Source organism: Taudactylus pleione, unplaced genomic scaffold, assembly GCF_031769625.1.
Source record: "Taudactylus pleione unplaced genomic scaffold, aTauple2 ptg000704l, whole genome shotgun sequence".
Lineage (NCBI taxonomy): Eukaryota > Metazoa > Chordata > Amphibia > Anura > Myobatrachidae > Taudactylus > Taudactylus pleione.
In genome coordinates, this window is record NW_028285106.1 from 652433 (window position 1) to 679570 (window position 27138).

The 27138-nt window shown below is 44.9% G+C and overlaps 1 protein-coding gene across 1 annotated transcript in view; it reads left to right on the forward strand.

The window, feature by feature from the left end:
• LOC148477623 (interferon-induced GTP-binding protein Mx1-like) overlaps positions 1 to 27138 on the forward strand; it is a 49207-nt gene that overhangs the window by 17406 nt on the left and 4663 nt on the right. The window contains exons 3-10 of the mRNA XM_088456445.1: positions 42 to 179; positions 2593 to 2747; positions 3805 to 3943; positions 11579 to 11777; positions 13669 to 13747; positions 14343 to 14465; positions 21721 to 21865; positions 24038 to 24196. Of these exons, the coding sequence (XP_088312571.1) occupies positions 42 to 179; positions 2593 to 2747; positions 3805 to 3943; positions 11579 to 11777; positions 13669 to 13747; positions 14343 to 14465; positions 21721 to 21865; positions 24038 to 24196 (1137 nt within the window). The remainder of the gene's footprint in view (positions 1 to 41; positions 180 to 2592; positions 2748 to 3804; positions 3944 to 11578; positions 11778 to 13668; positions 13748 to 14342; positions 14466 to 21720; positions 21866 to 24037; positions 24197 to 27138) is intronic.

Here is a 27138-nt window from a genome sequence, read left to right on the forward strand (position 1 = left end):
CTATGATAACTGATCATGTGGACGCTCTTCTTGTTTTTCAGGCATTGTCACCCGATGTCCCCTAGAGCTTAAGCTTGTGAAAGGAAAAAGGGATTCAGAATGGAGGGGAAAAATCAGCTATATGACCATCAACCAGGAGCTGGAGAACCCTATGGAGGTGGAGAAGGAAATCATGAAAGGTGAGTGATATAAACACTTCTGTGTGATATAAGTACCTGCAGGATATTATCTGTGTGATATAAGCATCTGCCTGATATTATCTGTGTGATATAAGTACCTGCTGGATATTATCTGTGTGATATAAGCATCTGCCTGATATTATCTGTGTGATATAAGCATCTGCCTGATATTATCTGTGTGATATAAGCATCTGCCTGATATTATCTGTGTGATATAAGCACCTGCTGGATATTATCTGTGTGATATAAGCACCTCCCGGATATTATCTGTGTGATATAAGCATCTGCCTGATATTATCTGTGTGATATAAGCACCTGCTGGATATTATCTGTGTGATATAAGCATCTGCCTGATATTATCTGTGTGATATAAGCACCTGTCGGATATTATCTGTGTGATATAAGCACCTGCCAGATATTATCTGTGTGATATAAGCACCTGCCGGATATTATCTGTATGATATAAGCACCTGCCGGATATTATCTGTGTGATATAAGTACCTGCCTGATATTATCTGTGTGATATAAGCATCTGCCTGATATTATCTGTGTGATATAAGCACCTGCTGGATATTATCTGTGTGATATAAGCATCTGCCTGATATTATCTGTGTGATATAAGCACCTGTCGGATATTATCTGTGTGATATAAGCACCTGCCTGATATTATCTGTGTGATATAAGCACCTGCTGGATATTATCTGTATGATATAAGCACCTCCCGGATATTATCTGTGTGATATAAGTACCTGCCTGATATTATCTGTGTGATATAAGCACCTTCCAGATATTATCTGTGTGATATAAGCACCTGCCGGATAGTATCTGTGTGATATAAGCACCTGCCAGATATTATCTGTGTGATATAAGCTCCTTCCAGATATTATCAGTGTGATATAAGCTCCTTCCAGATATTATCAGTGTGATATAAGCTCCTGCCGGATAGTATCTGTGTGATATAAGCACCTGCCGGATATTATCTGTGTGATATAAGTACCTGCCGGATAGTATCTGTGTGATATAAGTACCTGCCAGATAGTATCTGTGTGATATAAGTACCTGCCGGATATTATCTGTGTGATATAAGCACCTACCGTATATATTATGTGTGATATATGCACCTACAGTATATTATCTGTGTGATATAAGCATCTCCCAGATATTATCTGAGTAATATAAGCACTTTGGGGTTTATGTATCAAGCAGTGAAAAGCGTAGAGAAGAGGGATAGTGGAGAAGTTGCCCATAGCAACCAAACGACTGTGAAGTAACATTTATCAAGTACAGTTTAAAATAATAGGCAGGAGCCTGCTATGGGCAACTTCTCTTCGCTTTTCACTGCTTGATACGAGTGATATAAGCATCTCCCGGATATTATATGTGTGATATACAGATGTGTCCTCCCTCATTGCTGCTAAGGTCATGTCATACAGGCGTCTTAGTGGTGATATGAAAATACCATGGGTGGAGGCAGTGAGACCCAATTCATGGCATGCAATACACAGCTTAACCACTGGGTGGCTATTGCTCTGCTGATGAAAACTATAGAACTGGGGGCCCCGCCCCAAAACAGCAGCAGACTGTCAATCACTGACAGTCCGCTGCCAGTTTGCGTGCGAGCTCACAGACCCGTTCTGGCGCCTGCGAGAATGTGAGAAACATGCACTGCTGAATCAGGCCCTGAGTACAATAGCAATGGATGGAGATGGCACTACAGTATAGCAAGCCCTGACAGGCGGGCCAATCACATACTGCTTGTGGAAGTAGTCGCTATAAAGTTGCAGATATACAGTATGGCAAACAACCGTAGCAGCAGTGCACAGGGATTTCTTCCTGCGGAAAAGTTGCAATTCAAGGGGTGCAAATACATTTATTTTTTTTGCATGCAGCATAAATACTGGCTGCTGCTGCATGTAGACCACAAAGGCTGAACAGCTTTAATTTTACACTGCTAATATGATGATTTGCGCCATTTTAGCCCCAGCCCCCTATTTGCAGACCCAAAAATTCCACATAAAACCTCCCCATCCTGCCCACTTCACTAGTGGTGGGATGCAGGAGATATATCTACTCTTCCGGGAGGGTGCGGGGGGGGGGTTACCCGATAAATCTGGAGCCTACCGCAACTTTCGGGAGAGTAGGCATGTATGGTCTTATCATTAAGGGGGCAATCCGACGGGGTTGTAGACAGAGAAGATAAAGTACCAACCAATCACCTCCTAACTGTCATCTTAAAGGCTGTGTGTGAAAAATTACAGTTAGGATCTGATTGATTGGTACTTTATCTCCGTACACTGATATCTCTCCAAGGCTTAGTGCATAGACCCCCATAGCCTATATAATAATTAATAATAATGTTAATAATAATAATAATAAATGAATGTTGCTTACAATATCTGATTCTCATTTGCAGCTCAGGACGCAATGGCTGGTCCAGGGGTGTCGATCAGTTCTGAGCTTATAAGCCTTGAGGTGATCTCTCCTGAGGTTCCCGACCTGACACTCATTGATCTCCCCGGGATTGCAAGAGTGGCAGTTGGTGACCAGCCAAAGGACATTGGAGTCAAGGTGAGACGTTAGGCTCTGGCAGAGGTAAAATGTTTGCAAGGGTTGCAAGAGTGTAACCCTGTGCACTGGGGACTAAGTGAAAAGAACATTGTACTTAACTGAGGTACCGATCAAGTCAAGACTGAGGTACTAATCAAGTCACCTGTGCTCAAGCATGGATATTTTTAAAACCTAGGTCCGTATTCAATTAACTGCGAAAAGTCGAGCTGCTTTGTTTTCGCCACCTTCGCCTGTTTTTAGGCGATACTTTTTCCCTGCGCGTTCCCGCTTATCTCCGGATCCAATTCCAAAAGAAACGAAAAGGCAAACAGACGAAATCATCGAATAGCGCAACTGACGAAAACGTTTTTGGGGAAATTAGTCTGTTCCCCAGGAACACTAGAAATTAATATAGAAGTGTCCTAATAGCCCTAATAAAAGTGTTTTGTGTTCTTAAAGTGTCAGAATTGACTGTTATATGCATAAGTGCTGAAAAATAATAGAAACCTATCTCTTTTGTGAAAAACAAGTACTGAGGTTAAATTTGTGGTACAAGAAAATGGGTACTAGTATATTCTGATGTCTCTAAAGTGAAGATTTTAGAAATCTAAAAAATATACCTGCTGCAGCGTCGTGCAATCCCAAAAACACCTGTCCCATCCACATATACCGACAAGTACCAGGACCCCCCCTTTTACCCATTTTCCAACAGCTTTTATATTTTTGACATGTCATTTTTGGGGCCTTCAAAACATTTTTTTATTTTTTTGTACTGCTTAGTCATTAGGGGGGGGGGTCCAAACGGTTCTGGACCAAATCCCCACAATTGCACCCCAAAATAGAGATTTTGCACTTCCAATTCACCTGCCTATACGTGGAGAAACATTTCCCCAGTTTTTTTTCCGCTTAGGCCAAAACTCCGGGAATTGATTACGGAGATATGTTCAAAACTTTTATCCAAACCGGGCTTTTCGCCTCTAATTGAATTCGGCCCCTAGACTGTAATAGCGGAGTTTGTGAAACTGCTCTATGTATTTCCTGGATTTTACACTTTACGTGTAACATATTATGTTCACAGATCAAAAGGCTCATCAGAAAGTATATTGAGAGGCAGGAGACCATCTGCTTGGTTGTGGTCCCCTGTAATGTTGACATCGCAACAACTGAAGCTCTGGACATGGCTCGTGAGGTGGATCCTAGCGGGGAAAGAACTGTGGGTGAGTTCAAAAACCATTGGCCAAATGCAATAGGGTGGGAGTTTAGAAAATCTGGGAGTGTAGCAGTAACCTCTCACACTTTTTAAACTCACCCAATGTAATAGAGTCCGAGAACATGCAAACAATCATGTTTTTAGACTCCAAAAAATTCTCATGATTTAACCTCTCATCCAGATGTTTTCCTGTTTTTAGGATAAAACTCGACCAATGTGAGAAGTTACGGCTAAACTCTCACATTTTCTAAACTTTAACGCTATTACATTTGGCCCCATATCTTGATTTGCTGAAACAATTTTGTCCAACAAACAACCTGGGGACATACTAATGAAGCCCTGGCTCACCTGTACTGAAGAGACATTGTTGGATGATTAAATATTTCTTGGTTCCTTACAATGCATCTGTGCTTCCGCCCAAGCCGTTTGTACTATTACCTGACATCAGTGGATTGGCCTGGGGAAACTCCCTTACTGTTTACCTTAAAACAGACTACTTTAAAATTCAATATAATATAATTTTTTAAATATACAAATTACTCACAGTACTACGAAGAAAGTGTATTTAACATTTCCTGCAATAGAATGTTAATTCAGATATACAATAAACTTCGCCAATGCAAATATAGTTGGTGCATAATGAAGTTTCAGTACATGGAGGTGGTTACTTATAGTAAACTCTTGTTACACAGCTTAGTTATCCACTACCTTAATGTAACCATAAAAATACCTTAATGGTTATTCCTTATCCCTATTCCTCTTTCTCTAATCACACACTCCAGTGTTACTATATTTAAGAGATATACACTTTCCTAACCCTATACCTTGGGACCAGTATAACATCTGAAAAAAATACCAATCTTAGTGTGACTGATGATGCCCATATAGGTTGGTGCCCCTTGCCCCTATCCCTTCACGTCTCCTCCGCTACCTCTCTCCTTGTGCCTGTTCCCATCTTGCCCACCTCCTCAATCTCTCCCTCTCATCTGGCACTGTCCCGTCTGCATTCAAACATGCGATAGTCTCCCCCATTGTTAAAAAACCTACCCTTGATCCTAACACTTTCTCCAACTACCGTCCCATCTCTCTCCTCCCTTTTTGCCTCCAAGCTCCTTGAGCGTATTGTTTACAAACGCCTTACCACCTTTCTTTCCTCCCACTCCCTCCTTGATCCTTTTCAGTCGAGCTTCCATTCTCTCCACTCCACAGAAACTGTCCTCACAAAAGTCAGCAACAACCTCCTTGCTGCCAAATCCAAGGGCCACTACTCTCTGCTTATTCTCCTTGACCTCTCTGCTGCCTTCGACACTGTTGACCACCCTCTCCTGCTGCAAATCCTTCACAACCTTGGTTTACGCGACACTGCTCTCTCCTGGCTGTCGTCCTACCTCTCAGACCGGTCCTTCTCTGTCTCTTCTCATGTCTCCTCTTCCCCACCACAGCCTCTTACAGTAGGTGTTCCCCAAGGTTCCGTTCTTGGACCGCTACTATTCTCCCTCTATATGTCCTCTCTAGGTGAACTCATCAGCTCTTTTGATCTCCATTATCATCTCAATGCTGATGATACTCAGATCTGCCTCTCCTCCCCTGATCTCTCCCCCTCTCTCCTCACTCGTATATCCCCAACTGTCTCTCTGCTATTTCTTCCTGGATGTCCCAGCGATTTCTTAAACTTAATATGTCTAAGACTGAGTTTATCATTTTCCCACCCTCAAGCATAACCTCAATTCCCACTATTTCTTTAACAATTAATGGCACGACTATCTCTTCTAGCCCCAAAGTGCGCTGTCTCGGAGTTATCCTGGACTCCTCCCTCTCCTACAAATCACATATCCAGAGCCTCTCACAGTCCTGTCATTTCCATCTCAAAAATATTTCCAAGATTAGACCCTTTCTCACCCAGGATGCCACCAAAACCCTCATACACTCACTGGTCACATCCAGATTGGACTACTGTAACCTTCTCCTATCTGGCCTCCCCAACTCCCATCTCTCTCCTCTCCAGTCTGTCCTCAATGCTGCTGCTCGACTCATCTTCCTCTCCAAACGCTCTACATCTGCCTCCCCTCTCGTACAAGCTCTCCACTGGCTCCCCTTCCCTTTTAGAACCCAATTCAAGGTTCTCACACTCTCTTACAAAGCCCTAACCCATTCCTCTCCCATTTACATCTCTGACTTCATCTCCCTCCACTCACCTGTCTGCCCCCTTCACTCAACTAATGCACGCCGCCTCTCATGCCAACTGATTACTTCCTCCCACTCCCATCTCCAAGATTTTGCCCGTGCTGCTCCCGACCTTTGGAACTCTCTCCCTCTCCCTATCATACTCTCCTCCTCTTTACAATCCTTCAAACGGGCTCTCAAGACCCACTACTTCATCAAAGCCTTCCAGCTCCCATCCTAACTTGCTGCAACATGCTCCTTCCTCCCTGTTTACCCCATATGTGTCACACCTGTTAGTCTGCCCCTCCCCTTTAGAATGTAAGCTCTTACGAGCAGGGCCTCTACCCTCTTGTGCTACACCAGGGGGAGGCAGAAAATAGCATTTGCAGGCATGCTATCTGTGGAGGATATGTGTATTGCTTACACCAGAGGTTCACAGTTCATGTTTTAGAGATATCCATGGTTGAGCACAGGTGACTAATTAGTACCTCAGTCAATAGATTTAACCACCTGTGCTCAACCATGGATATCTCTAAAACCTAAACTGCTGGGGAGCCTTGAGGACTGTTTTTGGAAACCTCTGCCTTACACTAAAACGAGAGAGTGCAACTGATGTTAGATATGGGAGTGATCTTTCAATATAGACCCCAAGACTGTTAATCAGATGTTCGATAGGGGTTGTGTAAGGGATCTCAGCAATCGGGATCCTGGCGGTCAGAATCCCGACACCGACATCCCGACAGGGTTAGGATACCGACACTTGTCGGTCAGTATCCTAACCATTCCCTTCTCCCTACCCTTAACCCTAACCCTGCTTCCCTGGTGCCTAAACCTAAACTTCCCCCTTAGTACCTAAGCCTAACCTCCAATCCCCGCACCCAAACCAATACCCCCTTAGTGCCTAACCCTCCCCCTAGTGCCTACCCCTAACTCTGTCCCTACCCCTTACCCCAGTATTTATCTTCCGGATGCTGTCGGTTGGGATGTTGGTGCCAGGATTCCGACAGATGTCAGGATTCCTGCACCGGTATTCTAAGCGCTTGCATCCTAACTGTCGGGATTGTGACCGGATCCCTTAGATAGTGGTGTTATGCAGTATGTTCCTGCACTTGGAATCGTCAGAAGAAAATGAGTTTCTTATCAAGATCGTGGCCTTGGTGTCAGTGCGTTTACGTAAATGAGGGATATTTACAGTTAAGTGTACTAACAGTTCAGTTGCAAATGAACCCAGGAAAAGGGTAACGATGTATCACAACAACACTCATGGTGAATACCTTGCCGAGTCATTTGTCCTATAAATGTTGCACTGTGAGATATTCTGCTATTAGTTAAGCAGATATTTTGTTGACTTGTTATATAAATAAATATAGTTATACAATAGATAATGTCATTAATAGAGATGAGCGGTTCAGTTTCTGCTTGGATCTCTCCGCCAAGTTCGGATCTCAGAACTCATCTCATCTTTCATTGATTATGACATTTTGGGCCTGATTCAGCAAGGATCGCAATTGCAAAGCTGCACGCACTCTATAGATATGTATGCACGCACTCTATAGATATGATGTATGCACGCAGGCTATAGATATATGATGTATGCACGCAGGCTATAGATATATAATGTATGCACGCAGGCTATAGATATGATGTATGCACGCAGGCTATAGATATGATGTATGCACGCAGGCTATATATATTTGATGTATGCACGCAGGCTATAGATATGATGTATGCACGCAGGCTATAGATATGATGTATGCATGCAGGCTATAGATAGATATATGATGTATGCATGCAGGCTATAGATATATGATGTATGCACGCAGGCTATAGATATGATGTATGCACGCAGGCTATAGATAGGATGTATGCACGCAGGCTACAAATATGATGTATGCATGCAGGCTATAGATATATGATGTATTATGCACGCAGGCTATAGATATATGATGTATGCACGCAGGCTATAGATATATGATGTATGCACGCAGGCTATAGATATGATGTATGCACGCAGGCAGATTTGCAATTCTGTCCTTGCTATTATGCAAATGCAGCAGGCGGTGTATGACATCCCCTGCTGCATTTTTGATCCCAGCACTGTGAAGGGAGGTCGTAGGCTGGGATCACCATCACGACCATCGATGATCGATAGTCGCGATGGTGGACGGCGCCGGGCCTCCGGTCAGCTGAGCAAGCCTCAGCTTACTCAGGCTGGCCGGCTTGCTAGCGCAGGACACTGCATTGATCAATGCAGATCCTGGGCTGGCCACTCCTGGAAAACTGGGCAGACACGCCCCCGTTTCCGGGAACGCCGGCCGCCCCCACACCGCCCCTTAAATGCCTCTGCCTGTCACTCGGGCAGAGGCATTAAAGGGTCTGCGTGCGACTACAGGACCCATTCTGCACACTCGCAGAAAGGGTACTGCGCACGCAAAGATTCCCGATAATCGTGCGAGCCAAAGCATTAATCTCTAGTTACTAATAGTGTTATTATTGCAAACATCTTTGTATCACAAAACAGCAATCTGATAGTTAGAATACATGTATCAACTTTCTACAAACCATCTCAATAACACAACAGCTTAATAAAACATACTAAGACAATACAAAATAAAGATGCATCTAGCAGTGGCAGTCTGTACCTAATAGACTATGGGCTCATCCGGTTTCAGATGGGGCTAATTCTGAGTTTTGAGAAAAGCAGACAAGTCCACCACAAATAAACATGTTTGCACCCCTTGCAGCAGCATGGTTTGTCCCAGATACAAAGTTAGTATCTGGGACAAACGTTTGCTGCTGCAAGGGGTGCAAACATGTTTATTATTTTTGCATGCAGGGTAAATACTGGCGTCTTTTGCATGTAGCCCACAAATGCTGGGCAGGTTTATTATTTCACTGCAATATACATGTGAGTTTGGAGATACCCCTCTCAGATCTAAATCTCTGCAAATTTTACTTCTGGCCCACCGGCAGTGCAGCATGGTACTGGCTCTTTTATGCTGTGCTCCCAACTCAGAAACTGGCCCATATTTGCAGGATCATAGCATATAGTATTTCAACTTATGATAATAATTATTATACAGGTTGAATGTACCTTATCCAAAATGCCTAGGACCAGAAGTGTATCAGATTTTTTTCAGAATTTGCAATATTTGCATGTACATAACGAGATATCTTGGGGATGGGACACTAGCCTAAACACAAGATACATTTATTTATCATATACACCTTATACGCACAGCATGAAGGTCATTTTATACAATATTTTTAATAATTTTGTGCATGAAACAAAGGGCCTGATTCAGACCCGTTCGCTAGCAAGCGATTACTTGGAGCGAGCGATGTTCAGCAATGTGCGCATGCGTATAATAGCCAGTATTTGCGAGGGGAAATCGACCGCTCGTAGTACACAGATTTGCCGCTACTTTGAGTGACAGATGGTGCCGTTTGTGGGTGGTTACAGGGGAAGGTGCTTATGAACGGGGGAGTGGTGCTGTGGATGCAGGCGTGCCTGGCCGTCAAAACTGAGTTTTGTGGGTGTGCATAATTAGCAAAGAAGCGTCAGAGTATACGTCACTTGGTTGTCTTTTACACTTAACTGGTCGCAGCGCTTGCGGGTGGGTTGAGTCTACCACAAGTGCTGCGTTCCCTTCTGATGGTCCTCGATGTACCAGTGTTTACACACCCTTCCTGGAGATGACGTGCGCTAGTGGGCATCTCTAGACACGCTATTGGGCATACAGTTACACAAACTGATCGCTCGCCAAGACATAGTGGGCGTGATTTTGACTTGTCCTGCGAGCGAATGCCTTGACGTCACTTAGCCGTATTTGCATACGCCGGGAGCGAGCGATCGCGTCTAGCGAACAGGTCTGAATCAGGCCCAAAGTTTGTGTGCATTGAACCATCAGAAAGCAAAGGTCTCGCTACTGTCTCTCAGCCACCCGCTTGTGGCATCATGTCGGCCCTCAAAAAGTTTTCAGATTTTGGAGCATTTTGGATTTCGGATGTTCAGCTAAGTCAACCTGTATAGAACAGGCATACTATTTGTCCAATTAACATTAGTACCAGGCTATGTTTGTGAATTTGAATTTCCCTAGAGATTTGGTGAGTATAGGTGGTATGTAGATTTATACATCAAAGGACGGGACTGGTCTTTCACTATGTCTGTAGCTTTACGCCCTGTTCTCCGACTTTCAGCGTGCAGTGTGTGAGCCTCTTTGTTCCAATCTCCCCATTTTCTGGTGCACATTGGTAGTGATTGACATGTCCTGAGGCAGAACAAGTCTGAGGGGCTAATTCAGACATGCCCACCTGATAAATATACTTGGGTTCTTCCTGGGACCTTCTTCTGTAAATTTGACCTCCCCCCTCCCCTCCATCCTCAATCCATGGAATTGGCACCATCTTAATGCCTACGAAGCTGAGTATAGAAGAAACATGGATGCTATGATTGGTCTCCTGATATTTAATCATCTGAAACCCAGATAATAAAGGTTATCTTTGAGATTGTTTACTTGATTGATTAATATTTCTTTCTTTGAACAAGTTTATCTGAGGCGCTTAAACTGTCCTCCAGAAACGTTACCTAATCAATTATTTAGATGGATGCATGTGGCTGGGATAGGCGTTTTGCAATCATCTATTTTCTTAAAGGTTTTTGATTGCAGCATCTGGGGTTCTACGTAGAAGACTAAATAGAGAAATTCAACTACATTGTGGCTGAAATCTGTGGTTAATCATTTCATTTGCATACACATCCATATTATTAGCATGTACTTTAGGTATATAGCCCATAAGACAATATCTTCCACAAAACAGTTATTAGTTTTGCTCCCATTTGGCATTAAATAACTGGGAGCAAATGTTGTGCCCATAGCCGTGCCATGGTCTTTTCTGTGCAACTGACCTTGAAACATGGGATGTGCAGGGAGAATAGCTTTTACACTGTGCTCAGCAGCAGCTCCTACCTTTTTAAATGAGCAATCAATCTGACAGGCGCTGGGACCGGCCCATGCGCATATCACCGACTTCCAACTGGGCTGCATTGTCTGCAGCCTCAAGGAGTCGGCTAGGGCTGGCAGAAAGGCAGAGTAGCAGCTACCTACTGGAAGTTGCTCTCTGCTAATAGCAGCCCAGACTGGCAGTCCCAGGGGGAGTAGACACCTCCCCCTGAGACAGCCTGTTGTATATGTGACTGGCAGGTGGTGTTTCCAATAGGAAGCCACTGCCAGTCACAGTGTAGCCAGTGCAGTCACGGACTGCACTGACTACACTGAGGTGGCGGATTTTACAAAACCTGCAACTGGTTGTGCATGTTCCAAAGCGCTGAGACATGATTTAGTTAATTAATGCTTTTCATATAATGTACATGACTTCATCAAGGAGCACATTTTATCCATAGTTTCTGAAGCAGGGATTGACATGGGGGGATCATTTTACCATTAGCAATAATTTCTTTTTCTTTTTTTCATTGCAGGAATTCTAACTAAACCTGATTTAATTGACAAAGGTACAGAGGAAACTATAGTTAATGTAGTAAATAATAACATTATCCACCTAAAGAAAGGTTACATGATTGTGAAGTGCCGAGGACAGCAGGAGATCCAGGAAAAGCTCTCACTGAAAGAAGCTATTGAGAAGGAGAAGAATTTTTTTGAAGATCATGAATATTTTTCGTGAGTTTCTCTTTAATGTGTTTTTCTCTTTGAGACAATAAGGGTAATTTTCCAGCATATGGGGACCCAGGCTACTCACAGTACATAATGGCTAAAGTGTGCCTAATTGTCAATGCATTTGGAGGTCGGCACCCACTTCCCAGTCTTTGGAAATAAACTGTGCAGGTCTGTGGATACTTCTGAACACGAGCTTGGTGCAATCAGTAAAAACATCACAACATCACCGAACCCTACCTATGTCCATTTCAGAGCTCACCCATCCTTTCACCCTTTAAAGGTTTATGGTTTTCTCCTAGGAAAACTCCTTGGCTTATCCTCATTGTGTCCTAAATTACTCATGAGAGTGAGGGGATATCCGGCTGTATTTATTACACTTGACATTTATGCATAATTGCCTTTTTGTGAGTTTTCCCTGCCACCCAGGGGAGTATTCCAACCTCCCAGATCCTGCCTATTTCCCTAGTGATGTTGCTGTGATTAGAAACACCTATGGATAGATGAGTGGGGCGCTGGTCCAAAAAGAAGTCGGTCAACACAAATTCTAAGGCACAAAGTAATTGGCTGCTCCGTCCCAATCCCCCATATTTTATTATTTCTTTAGTAGGTTATGCAGGAAACTGGAAAAAAATACCTGTAGAATATCCTCCATGAGCTTTGTATAAATATATATTACACAGTACTTACTTTAAGGTAGATCTTCGTCTGTGAAATGCTTTACGTTGAAGAGCTCCGCGGGCAGTTCAGCAGCAGTAACAGGTAGCATCATGGGACTACCGGCTCCCTGTCGTGGATGGTCCCGGTGCCTATGGCCAGCCAAGGCAGCCCCAACACTGATCCCCAATTCTCCCCATCCTTCACCACAATGTGCCACCCATGACCATTATAGAAGATATAGCAAATGGCTTTAAGCTAATACTTCCACGATATTCATATTATTCATGATTATTGACTGGGAGCAGACGGTTATGTACTGTCTGGCTGAAGAAGGACATGATGGGAAGGGACGTGACCCATCCAAGTCATGTGATGCCCCCTGCAGCCAGGTACGCTCCGTCGCAGCCAATCACAGTAAATAATGAAATTTAGTTTTTGGTATGAAGCCCCTTTCATGGCTTCACCCACGGCATTGATGGTTGTTATACTACTGACAAGCACAGAACAACAGATGAATACAGGAAAGAGTAACTATCTTGCAATTTTAGCTAAAAAAACTGCTGGGTGTTAAATTTAATCTTTTTCTTACTAGAAATTAATTTCTAAAGTAGTCCTTCCCCTACTCGTATTTCAATACAAGAACCTGGCATTAGAGAACTGTGACTGATCTCTAGATATATATCAGAGGTTGGGTACAGGATGCCTTCGCTCAGAATCCCGGTGGTCAAGAATCCCGATACCGGCACCCCGACAGGGTTAGGATACCGACACCTGCAGGTAAGTATCCTAACCCCCCCTCCACAGCCTAAACCTAACTTTTCCCCCCATGGCCTAGCGAGCACAGCCTAACCCTAACCCTTCCCTTAGTGCCTAACTCTAACCCTAATACTTACTGTTGGGATGCCAGCGGTTGAGATGCTGGCGCTGGGATTCTGACTGGTGGCATCCGGACAGCCAGGATATGAACTACATCCCGGAGGCTGTTATCCATGACACCTTTCAGATGCCGATGGATGCCTCTGAGCTATATCTAAGCAAGCAGTAAACCTGCAATACATCTCCTGACGCCGACATCAGAGCCGATATATTTAATGGCTGACCAAAATGTTTTTGTTACTATATTCTCGATCTTACAACACATTTCAGTTATCGTTTTCTCTTTGCACTGAAAAAAAAAAAACCTTTCTTTATCTGTAGCAGTATTTGGCCTTTTATTTATGTCATTTCATGATTGTAGTGATCTTCTGAGTGAGGAGAAGGCCACTGTCCCGTTTCTAGCGCAACGACTGACAACGGAACTGGTGGAGCACATCAACGTAAGCTGGCCGGGTTGTTGTTATGTGTTATTATTATATTATCATGATGTTTTATTCGTACCGTGGTAATTATTAATAATAATAGTTATTATTATTATTATTATTATTATTATTATTATTATTGTGGCATCTTGTTAGATCACTTGCATATATTATTCTGACTGGATAGATGTGTGAAAAGTTCACCCAAAGATGCTGTAGGGAGAGGTGCATACATTCTTATTAAATGCCAGATATCCATAGGTAGTAATTACTTTTCTATTGGCTGGCACCTTATCACTTTCTTATCACTTTTCACTCTGTCTCCTAACACTGCTTAGTAAATAGACCCCTTAGTATGTTGTTATAATGTCAGCGCTGCAGGCTACATCATTTGGCCCCGTATCTGACTGTATGTAACTGTTATGGTCTGACTTCACTGCCTGTGCCCTCCAGGATTCTGTTTTTGGACACAGCTCCATAGGTTAGGACCATACGTGATAAGATCTGAGCGCATAACCTGAACTCCGAGCTTCCGGATCTTACCATGGACGGACCCTCTAGCTCTCATACAATGATAACTCTCTGAAATAAAAACGTATTCTATCACTCGCAGAAATCACTTCCGTCTCTGGAGGATCAGATAAAAAACAAACTCCAGCTCACAAGGGCTGAGCTGGAGAGGTGTGGAAAAGGCGTACCCGAGAACGACAGCGACAAACTCGCCTTCCTGGTGGAGGTAAGTGCACCATCATTTCCTTCTAGTAAATGAACATAAATGAGCTGATGGTAAGTTGGACACAAAGCGTCTGTGTTTGCGTCGCGCCGCGGAAACTACTACCTTGTGCTAATGCCCAGTTTCTGTAGGCTAATTCAGGGATTCATCCGCCTGCTGTTTTTACCGCCCTCAGCCGCAAACATCATCATTAGCATCGCCACTTGTGCCAGCCCTTTGCACTGACCTCCATCTACACTCCCACAATACTCCCATGAGACAAAACAGTTCCGTGCAATTGCATTTTCGCCCTGCAAGCCCGGGCTCGGGTAATTAGTACCTGTCTCCCCCTCTTGGCTCCCTGCTTATTGTATCAATGTACGTTAGGCTGCTATGGTGTTTACTTTTAAGTGTTAGAAGATTTTTTATATTGAAGTCAGAGTGAGAACAGAGTTAAACAGGAGGAATACAGGAGGAGATTAATCTATCTGCTATCTCTGCTCCTAAAGGACGGCTCACATCAAACTACTGTGAGGTATCTAACTCTCCACCAAACACCTGCTGTCTGCATAACCTGGACAATCCTTACTGAACGCCCTGCTTGGACATTGCATTGACTTGCCACTTTGATTTGCTGCTCTTAGTGATTGCTCTTTGGTCTTGAAATTATCTCATACTACATAATTTCTGTACCAATATGAATTTGCCTTTTTACCTGTCACATTGACATTGCTTTTATCACAGTCTCACGTCTACATAACTTTAACAAAATTGTTTATCTTAGTATTTTCTTCCTGCAACCATAACGTCTCCTGAATATTCCCCTTAACAATACACTATTGTAGTTGTACTTATAAACTTACTGTACCTGCACTATTCTTTACCAATTTAACTGTACTGGCTCTATCATCTGTACACATTTTATCCCTCTCTCTCCATCTTTCCCCTGAGTAGTGATTGTGATTGTGCTCAACTTCTGTTATTTTTTGCTATATTTTCTGCTTTCTCCTTATTACTTTTTCCACTGTTATTTTCTGTCCCAATGTGTCCTCGCTCCCGCCCAATACCCATCCTCGCCCCTGCCCTCATCTCCGTACCAGACCTAGGCCACCCCCACACATCAGCTGCCCTGCCAATCTCATCCATATCACCATGCTTCCCTTAAACTGTGATCCATCCATAACAAACTGCCCGTTATCCACAACCTCTTCATCTCCAACTCTCTTATCCTTCTTACTATCACTGAAACCTTCTTCCAATGACACAGCACATAAGAGATAGCAGCAGCCCCACTGCTCTCTCCTCTGAGGGAATCTCCTTCATCCACTCCTTCAGAAATGATGACCGCCCAGGTGGCAGAGTGGGCATCCTTCTATCCCCCAGCTGCACCTTTGTTTTATTCTCTGTGCCCTCCCTTTCTCCTCCTTTGAGGTCCACTCTATCCATGTCTCAGTCATCTACTGTCCCTCTGGCCCAACTTCTTAATTCCTTGACAACTTTGCTGCCTGGCTTCCCCATTACCTCTCTTCTGATCTCCCCTTCCTCATTCTAGGTGTCTTTAACATCCCAACTGACCCAGCTTCTACCAAACTTCTTGTCCTCCCCTTGTCCTTTTTTGGCCTTTCTCAATAGACCTTCCCCCACACCCATTGTCTCGGCCACTCCCTTGACCTTGTCTTCACCCATCTATGTGCTCTCTCTGACTTCTCCAACTCTCACTTCTCACATTCCCTGCTCTCCTACCAACACCCAAATCTACCATCACCAGATGCAATCTCGATGCTCTTGACCCTGCTATTCTCTCCTCTTCGCTTGATACTTTCCTCTCCTCTACCGGGCAGCCTCCTTCTACAGCCTCACCTTCACCGCCACTCTACATCCTCACTTTCACCTCCACTTTGCTGCCAGCACCTCTTCTGTCCCCCCTTCACCGTTCCAAAGTCCAACCTTGGCACTCCAGATTTACTCAGTTCCTTAAAAAATGCACACGCACTGCCAAATGCCACTGGTGGAACTCTCACTCCTTGGCGGACTTTATCCACTTCAAATTCATCTTCTAATCCTACTTGGCCCTCTCCCTCGCTAAGCAATCTTTCTTAAAGCCTCTCATCGCTTCTCAGCCCTCTAACTTTACTTCCTTTTTCACTTCCAAAATCGAGGCCATTCATCACGAAATCTCCTCCTCTCATCACTCTTCTGCTGCCCCACCACGCCACACTCTTCTCCCTCCTGTTACCTATCTTTGTGCTCCTTCCGCCCCACCACAGGTGATGAAGCCTAGTGTTCATTCTAACACCATGCACCTGTCACAACCCGTGCAGTTCCTCTTTCCTTCCTGGGGTGTTGCTCTCTGCTCTGCAGCTTCCAGCACACACTGGTCTGTATCTCATCAGTTTGCTGCATCAACTGAGTGTGCTAGAAGCGCCAGATCAGAGAGCATCCCAAAACGCAGGATCGAGGGATTGCACGGCTTGTGACAGGTTCAGGGTGCTAAAATGAACACTAGAAATCCATTCCCTTATTTTGTGCTCTTCCCCCTCTACCTGCCTCCTGCTTGCTCAACTCCCCAATCTATACCTCTAAACTGATATGTTCCCCTCATTGTGCAAACTTGCTCTTGTCTCATCCATTCTGTAAAGAACAACCTTGAGCCCTCCTCTCTCTCTAATTACCGCCCCATTTCTCTTCCCCTTTTGCCTCTAAAATGCTTGAGTGACTTGTCTACAACTGTCTGCCCTGCTACAAATGTGTCCTTGTTCATCTAGCCTCAAGACACCACGCAGCGATACATGCCTGGCGTGAGTCTTCAGGTCCCATGCTAGTGTCGGGCATCTTTTTGTGCCAAAAACATCGCACTACGATGCGACTAGGATGCACCAGGAGACTGTACTGATTGATTTGATATGTGACACTTGAATATCTGTGTGCAGCTGAGAATATACAGTCAAGTGCATAAATATTGGGACATTGACAGAATTTCCATATTTTGGCCTCTGTTTCATTTCAAAGCCATTGTGGTGGTGAATAAACAAGATGTGCTTTAACTGCAGACTTTCAGATTTAATTTGAGGGTAATTACATCCAAATCAGGTGAACGGTGTAGGAATTACAACGGTTTCTATACGTGCCTCTCACTTTTTAAGGGGCCAAAAGTAATGGGACTAAAGCTATTTCATGGACAGGTGTGGGCTATTCCCTCATTATTTCATTATCAATTAAGCAGGTAAAAGTTCTGGAGTTGATTCTAGGTGTGACATTTGCATTTGGAATCAGTTGCTGTCGACTCTCAATATGAGATCCAAAGAGCTGTCACTATCAGTGAAGCAAGCCATCATTAGGCTGAAAAATCAAAACAAACCCATCAGAGATAGCAAAAACATTAGGTGTGGCCAAAGACCACGGAAAACAACTGTGGTGGATGACAGAAGAATTATTTCCCTGGTGAAGAAAAACCCCTTCACAACAGTTGGCTAAATCAAGAACACTCTCCAGGAGGTAGGTGTATATGTGTCAAAGTCAATAATCAAGAGAAGACTTCACAAGAGTGAATATAGAGGGTTCACCACAAGACGTAAACCATTGGTGAGCCTCAAAAACAGGAAGACCAGATTAGAGTTTGCCAAACAAAATCTAAAAAAGCCATTACAGTTCTGGAACAACATCCTATTCACAGATGAGACAAAGATCAACTTGTACCAGAGTGACGGGAAGAGAAGAGTATGGAGAAGGAAAGGAACTGCTCATGACATACCACCTCATCAGTGAAGCATGGTGGTGGTAGTGTCATGGCATGGGCATGTATGGCTGCCAATGGAACGGAATGCAATCGGGAAGCCGACTGCCTAAATACCAGCAGCCGGCTTCCCGACTGTCATATCCCGGCAAGGGTGAAATGCCGGGCGTCTAGATGTAGACGCCCGGCATTTCCCCGACACCGGGAGACCGGCGCCCGGCATCCCGATCGTAGGGATGCAGAGCGGACAGCCGCGGTGGGGGAGGGTTAGGTTTAGGGCTCCCGGGGGGGACTTAGGGTTAGGCACCCCCCCGGGAGGGTTAGGGTTAGGCTAGGGGGAGGGAGGGTTAGGGTTAGGCACCCCCGGGGGGGACTTAGGGTTAGGCACCCCCCCGAGGGACTTAGGTTTAGGCAGCGGGGAAGGGGGTGGTTAGGGTTAGGCACTTAGAGGGGGGATTAGGGTATGGCACTTGGGGGGGAGGTTAGGGTTAGGCACCCCTAAGGAGGGTTAGGGTTAGGGGGGTTAGGTTAGGTTAGTAGATACTCACCTATCCACGATCTGGATTTCCAGCGGTGTCGGGCTTCCGCTGCCGGGATCTCTGCTGATGTCGGCCTGCTGCTGCCGGGAATCAAACCGCCGACCACGCGGCCGGCGGTATTTCATACCAATTCCAATGGAACTGGTTCCCTTGTATTTATTGATGATGTGACTGCTGACAAAAGCAGCAGAATGAATTCTGAAGTGTTTCGGGCAATATTATATGCTCATATTCAGTCAAATGCTTCAGAACTCATTGGACGGCGCTTCACAGTGCAGATGGACAATGACCCGAAGCATACTGCAAAAGCAACCAAAGAGTTTTTTAAGGCTAAAAAGTGGAATGTTATGCAATGGCCAAGTCAATCCCCTGACCTGAATCCGATTGAGCATGCATTTCACTTGATGAAGACAAAACTGAAGGGAAAATGCCCCAAGAACAAGCAGGAACTGAAGACATTTGCAGTAGAGGCCTGGCAGAGCATTACCAGGGATGAAACCCAGCGTCTGGTGATGTCTATGCGTTCCAGACTTCAGGCTGCAATTGACTGCAAAGGATTTGCAACAAAGTATTAAAAAGTGAAAGTTAGATTTAGGATTGTTTAGTTTGTCCCATTACTTTTGGCCCCTTAAAAAGTGGGAGGCACATATAGAAACCGTTGTAATTCCTACACCGTTCACCTGATTTGGATGTAATTACCCTCAAATTAAATCTGAAAGTCTGCAGTTAAAGCACATCTTGTTTGTTTCATTTCAAAGCCATTGTGGTGGTGAATAGAGGCCAAAATATGAAAATTCTGTCAATGTCCCAATATTTATGCACCTGACTGTAAATGGAGCTTGGCGTGGAAAAAAGCCGTGGCCACTGCATCGTAACACTTTGCATGCTGATTGACAGATGTAGGGTCAAATGTAATAGGGTGAGAGTTTAGCAGTAAAACTCTCACACTAATACATTAATCGAGTTGTATTTTCAGTGCAGGAAACACCTGGATGAGAGTTTAAATCTTGAAAGTTTTTTGAGTCTGAAAAACGTGCAGGTTTCCATGTTCTGTGACTTTATTACATTGGCTGAGTTTAATTATGTGATATTTTTTCTCACATTTTCTAAACTCTCACCCTATAACATTTGCCCCTAAGTCTCCTGGTGCATCACATTTCAACTTAGATGCATTTTCAACACAAAAAAGACGCCTGGCGCTAGGAGAGGCTCACGTGACCAGTCGCACCACGAGAGGCTGTTTGACGCGACTGCAGCAAAGATGAGTGAGGACACATCTGTACCTGTCTGATAACTCTGTCCTTGATCCTCACCAATCTGGCTTCCACGCTCTCCACTCTACTGAAACTGCCCAGGCCAAAGTCACCAACCATGTTATGATGGACAAAACCGGGGACCACTTCTCCCTCCTCATTCTCCTAAATCACTTTGCAGCCTTTAAGACTGTGGAGCACCCTTCTCATACTGCACACCCTTCAGACCATTGGCCCCTCTGACACAGTCCTCTCTTGATTCTACCTTGCCAACCATTCCTTCTCTTTTTCTACCTCTGGTTCCACCTCCCCCCCCATCCATCCTTTCTGTGGGCATCCCCCAGGGTTGTGTCCTTGGTCCTTTGCGCTATTCTTTGTACACCTCCTCCCTGAGGAAACTCATCATTTACTTCACTCTCCAGTATCACCTCTATGCTGACAATGCTCAACTCTACCTCTCCTGACACCCCTGTGTCCATTTGCCTCTCTGCCATCTCCTCCTAGATGTCTGAGTGGTTTCACAAATTCAACATGGCCAAAACTGAACTCATCGACTTGCCTCCATCTAGAGTTTCCTTCCCTTCTGACATCTCTATTACTGTCAAGACCACCAATATCTCCTATGTTCCCCAACTTCGCTGCTGGGGAGTCATTCTGGACTCTTCCCTCTCCTTCGCCCCCACGTTCAGTCACTTGCCCTAACCTGTCCACAATATCGTTCGCATCAGACCCTTCCTCTCCCAGGATGCCACCAAACCAATTGTCCACTCATTGATCATCTCTGGCCTCGACTACTGCAATCTTCTCATCATTGGACTTCCCCGCTCCCATCTTCCTCAACTCTGCCTCCCCTCTCTGCCCAGCCCTTCACTGGCTCCCCTTACCCTACAGAATCCTCTTCAAATTCCTCACCATCACATACAAGGCCCTCTCCACATCCACTGCTCCCTACAACTCCAACCTCCTCACATACACATACAACCATCTCCTGACGGCCAATGGCCACCGCCTTTCCCACCCTCTGGTTTCCGCATCTAACTCCAGAATCCAATATTTTTCCCAGGAACTTCCTTATGTTTTCTGATTGTCTTCCCCCTTCCCTTTAGACTATAATCTCCATGAGCAGGGCCCTCCTCCCTCCTGTTGTAATTGCCTACTTCTCTTACACCCCAGCTACATTCTACGCCTCCTCCTTGGCCTACCCCTGAACTCCACTCCTTCATAGTTTTCGATTTCTCAGACGACCCAGAGCTATTATCTGCGCCCATGCTAATACTGTAGGCACAGGTTTCAGCTTATGCTGAATATTTCCATAGCACCCCATGCGTCAGTGGCTGTGTTGATAGTTGTGTGCTATTTGTTACCTGCCTACTGTATTGTACTGTTCTCTGTACTCTACTGTTTTACCCTGTACTGTCTTATTGTTTTGCCCTCTGTACGGCGCTGTGGACCACTTGTGGCGCCCTATAAATAAAGTGTAATAGTAATAATTATTCTGTGTTTAACCGTTGTTGAATGAAAATGTTCTCAGTCTATTGGGACCTCGGTTCATCTCAGCAGTGTCCCTGCAGAGCTATTTGTGTATAGTAATATATCTGTGTAAGAGGAAATAAGCAATGGATCGTTCTGAAGGCACCGGTAACTTAAGCATTATTATATATGTGCCCGTAATGGAGAAACGCTTTTTTTCAAGTAGTCCTTCATGTCAGCACTGTTTATCAGATATACTAATTAGTTTATATGTCCCATTGCAGAAAATTCAACAATTTAACCAGGACATTGCTCGTGTGACACAAGGAGAGGAATTTCTACTTTCCAAAAAAAATCCTAAACTTTTTGCAAAAGTTCGGACGTTCTTCAATACTTGGCAGAAAGAATTGGACGAGTCCATCATGCAGTGTAAGAGACGGCAATGCTCATCCGTGTGACTGAAGAGGCGAGCGGGTGACGGTGTTATTTACAGTTAAAATTTGACATGAATTGGACATGGCACTTTTATCCACAAAGTATATCAGTAAATAGAATACCAACGTTTAAAATAACGTTGATAATATGATTCCTATGTCATAACACCTTCATCCACTCACCTCTTCAATTACTGTGTGATCTAGGTGACCTCTAGTGGCGATGGGCGATAATTCATGATTTATATGAACAAATGATTACGGGAGGATTTATTTAAATGTTTGTAATGTCTATCATTACTGTTTAAAAAAAAAAAATTGTCATAGTTCTAGCACCACGTAATGCAGCAACCGATTAGGCATATTATATGTTATTGTTTTAAAAATGTAGAACACTACACTGAAATGACTTAGATTTTGTTCCTGAGTGAGGCATAAGGGGCTCACAGAATCAGACTGAGGGTCTGGTTCAGAGATGGATGGAATTGCAGAACCGCACACAAGCGGCTGTCAGATACCTCAGTGGGTGTCAGACATCTCCTTGCTGCATTTCTGATCCCAGCACTGCGACCAAGGTGAAGCTTCCTGGAACCTGGCCGGGTCTTGGTCACTGCAGAGGCCAAGAATCTGCGTCCACTGATGCAGACCTTGACCTCGTCCCTCCCGGGAAAAAAGCACGACGACCCCTTTTCCGGGAATGGTGACCAGCATTGCCCCCCGCTACGCCCCCCAAACGCTGCAGCATTTTAATCATGCTGCAGCTTGGGGGGTGGGGTCTGCAAGAGTGATCGCACATGCCCAGACCTGGAAACATCGGAGGTGTACGCTAACCATTGGGTTAGTGTACATCTCTGCATCAGGCAGTCCCAGGGGTCGGGACTACACTGAGTCCCAGGGGTTGGGACTACACTGACCACTGATTCGGTCTCACATTGACACAAATGCACTTTGGGAAAGATCTATTTCCCAAAATGTCTAAATTCAACCAAGGTTCATCGCCTGCAGAATTGCTTCTACATAGCACTGAAGTATGAGTTCAATTCCTGACCAAAGACTCCTTCTGTGTGGAGTTTGTGTGTTCTCCTTGTGTTTGCGTGGGTTACCCTCCACACTCCAAAAAAACATTACATTCTGGTATCTTAATTGACTGCTGATGAAAATAATGAACCCAAGTGTGTATCCACGTGGTAGGGAATATAGGCCCCGATTCAGACCCACTCGCAAGCGGCTGTCCGCTCGCAAGTGGGTCGATGTTGTGCACTGCGCATGCGCACGACGGCGGGAGCTCCGTCGTGCGCATACGCCAGACGCGACGAGCGAAGGACTTTCCTTCGCTCGTTGTGTCTGATCAAAGGGGGCGTGCTGTCGATGTTGATTGACAGCACGCCCCCTTTGGTGGGCGTGCCGGGGGCATGCCTCCCTGACGGAGGCGTTCCCAAGGGAACGCCTACCGTCAGAAGCAGGCCCACTGACATCACTAGTGATGTCAGTAGGAGTGATTTTGGCTCTGATAGAGCCAAAATCACTCCGGGCCTTGCAGTTGAAAAACTCAACCGCAGGGTCCGGCTCGCAGTGGCGATGGTCGCGATGGTCAAGACCATCGCGGCCATCAACCTGCACGCTCGTACAGGCTGTGGGTGGTGACCCACAGCTATACGAGCGTCCAGAAGGACGCTCCATAATTATGGAGGACGGCCCTCATTCAGAGCGTGCGCTCTGCTCAGAGCGTACGGCTCTGAATGAGGGCCATAGATAGTAAGCTCCACTGGAGACTGATGTGAATGACAAAATATTATCTGTACTTTCTATAATAACAGTTAATAAATATAATAAATAGATGCAGGGCAGCTGGATATTACCTAATTCACACACCATGTGTAAAAATGATGTTTGTGCGCTCATGTAGTTATTATGGATGTTAATGGTCATATTAGGGGCGTCTCTGGCAGAAGGATAGACAACTGTCACCCATGTGGGGGCCCCACTTTGAAATACTCTTAGGGCCCCATTTTGTACAAAAAAACATTGTAGGATAGCGACTGTTGCTTTTAGTAAAATAAAATAAATGTTATCTGATTAAATCCTTTTTTTCAAGTAAATAAAAGACAAATAATAAAAATACCTCAATATGTCCTTTAAACCTTTTTTATTTTATGATTTCTTTTAGTTAACAGGGTGATCAGAGATGAAGTGGAGGAGTTTGAGAAGCTGCACCGTGGGAGGGAGCTGCCGGGGTTCATTAATTATAAGACATTTGAAGCCATCGTTAGAGAGAAAATTGGTAACATGGAAGATCCGGCCAAGGGAGTGCTGAAAGCTGTGATGGGTGAGGATTTTCCCGGCATATTATGTGATTTACCCCTACTGTATATGTATAAGTAGTAGACATGGAGGTCCAGATGTAATAGTATGCACAGTCTAGTACTATTGTATGTAGTGATCATTTACTAAAGCCGGGAATACATTATCCAATTACCGGCCAGATCCGCAGAATATCGGCCAGTCAGGCCTTGCATTGCTGCGACCGATGGTCGGGCAATCTTCCAACATGCCCGACTGATGCAATCATTGGTCGGCCGCAACTGGCAGTGTGCGCACTGACACGGCCACTAGCGCACGCAGGGGGGGTTTCTGAGTACCCAGAAACCCCCCCTAACAGACTAGAGAACATGCACCATCTTCTTAAGCCCAGCTCCCTCACCGTAAAATGCTGCGATTCACGGGTCAATCGGGAGGAGGCGGAGTCAAGATGACGTGATTACATTAGAATCGCATCATTTGGATCCGCTCCCTCCTGATTGACCCACGAAGCGCTGCATTTTGTCGCTAAGGGGAGGGGCCTAATGACGTGGTGTCAGCCTGCCAGGTCCCATCCTTATTAGTCTACAACCCGCGGCTGCTGCAAGGTAAGTGTGTGTGTAATGTTGTATGTGTGACATACATTAGGTGTGTGTGCGTGTAATGTATGTGTGACATATGTATGTGTGTGTAATGTGTATATGTATGTGTGTGCATGTATATATATATATATATATATATATATATATATATATTATACAAGTAGTGAAGAAACGGCGCCTTCAGTGCACCAGTCTAAAGTTCCTAGAACAATGACGTTCAGAAAGAGTCCAAAAGGTCTGGAGACAACGTTCTTGCAGTGTCTTCATGTGACAACTCAACCATATATAATTTTAAAAATAACCAGAATAGAACAAACACAATCATAGTGTAACCTGATAAAAAAATGTAAATATAAAAGTGCTTACATACAAAAATAATGTGATCATACACAAACGAAAATATGTGTGTTTGAAACACTCCACTCGGGTTTAAACCATTAAATCTAGCACCCAGAATATAATATATATAAGCCTCGTACCAGCTGTAACCTGTCATAGGTCAATATAGATAAGGTCTCTCCTTATTAAGTTCTCTTCCACTTCAAAGGCAAATCCAAATACGCATGGAGATACAAAAAAAGAGAGCCTCCAATAGTGTAATAAGTTTAAATACATATACACTTTAATAATAATAAAAATAAAGACTGGTACAATATAACAAAAAACAGAGATCTTATCTGTCCAGTAATATGGAGGCGTTCACAGGAGGTCCAGCTCAACGCGTTTCGTCCCACTGTGGTCTCTGGGGACTGTAATAGTGCCCATTACGTGTGTGTACGTGTGTACGTGTGTGTGTGTGTGTGTGTGTGTGTGTGTGTGTGTGTGTGTGTAAACCCCCCCTGTAAAAATCCTGTGTTTGCCAGACATTTCCTCTGGGGAAGAACCCAGATACCGTGGCCATATACACTGTGATGTATCCCACAGTGGAGGAGATGTATTAAACCTTGGAGAGAGATAAAGTACTAACCAGTCAGCTAATAAGAGTCATGTCACTGGCTGATCTCCTTCCGAGGCTTAGTACAGTACATCTACCCTGTATGGCCACCATTTCTGCTGGGCTTCAGGCTGTCAGATAAAATGTCTGTCTGTGTCGGGGGTCTGAGCAGCTTCTCCCTTATTCTCTAATAGTAATACTATTAGCGATGCTGGCAATCTGTTAGGCAGCCCCAACCTCTCTTACGCTCCCTGTAGCTGTGGATGATTTGCGGGATGGAAAACCCCAGCACCCCTTTATATACATGTTTTGTAGTTGCACAGCAGCTGGAGGCCCGCATGTTGAATACCCCTGTTGTAGAGGCTCCATCTATCTCCATGGGCCCTGTGCAGTAAACCTGCACTTCCTTTGCAGGGGATGTAGTCAGGAAACCGACAGTCGAAATCCCGACTGCCGGCTTCCCGACTGTTAAATGGGACTAATGACTGGAGTCGAAATCCCAACACCTATCATTATCCACCCGACGAAATCCCGACGCCTATCATTATCCACCCACCAAAATCCCGACGCCTATCATTATCCACCCACCGAAATCCAGACGCCTATCATTATCCACCTGCCGAAATCCCGACGCCTATCATTATCCACCCGCCGAAATCCCGATGCCCGGCATACCGAACAAAGGCAAGCCAGGCGTCGAGACCACACAGCCGCAGGGGGGGAGGGTTAGGTTTCAGGGCTCCCAGGGGGGAGGTTAGGGTTAGGCACCCCCCCGGGAGGGTTAGGTTTGGGGTGAGGGGGGTTAGGTTTAGGCACCTGTGAGGGGAGGTTAAGGTTAGGCACTAGGGGGGGAGGTTAGGGTTAGGCACCCCTAAGGGAGGGTTAGGGGGGGGAAGGGGGAGGGATAGTATACTTACGGGCGCTGTCAGGATCTTCACCCATCGGGCTGCCGGCGTCTGGATTTTGACCACCAGACTAACATCCGGCTGTCATTCATATCACACCCGCTCTCTGCAGTATACAGCAAAAGACAGGGAAGCTGAGAAAAATAGTCTTGCTGCCAGGATATAGCTCTGCACATTAGTCTTGCTGCCAGGATATAGCTCTGCACATTAGTCTTGCTGTCAGGATATAGCTCTACACATTAGTCTTTCTGTCAGGATATAGCTCTGCACATTAGTCTTGCTGTCAGGATATAGCTCTGCACATTAGTCTTGCTGCCTGGATGTAGCTCTGCACATTAGTCTTGCTGTCAGGATATAGCTCTGCACATTAGTCTTGCTGCCTGGATATAGCTCTGCACATTAGTCTTGCTGCCTGGGTATAGCTTTGCACATTAGTCTTGCTGTCAGGATATAGCTCTGCACATTAGTCTTGCTGCCTGGATATAGCTCTGCACATTAGTCTTGCTGTCAGGATATAGCTCTGCACATT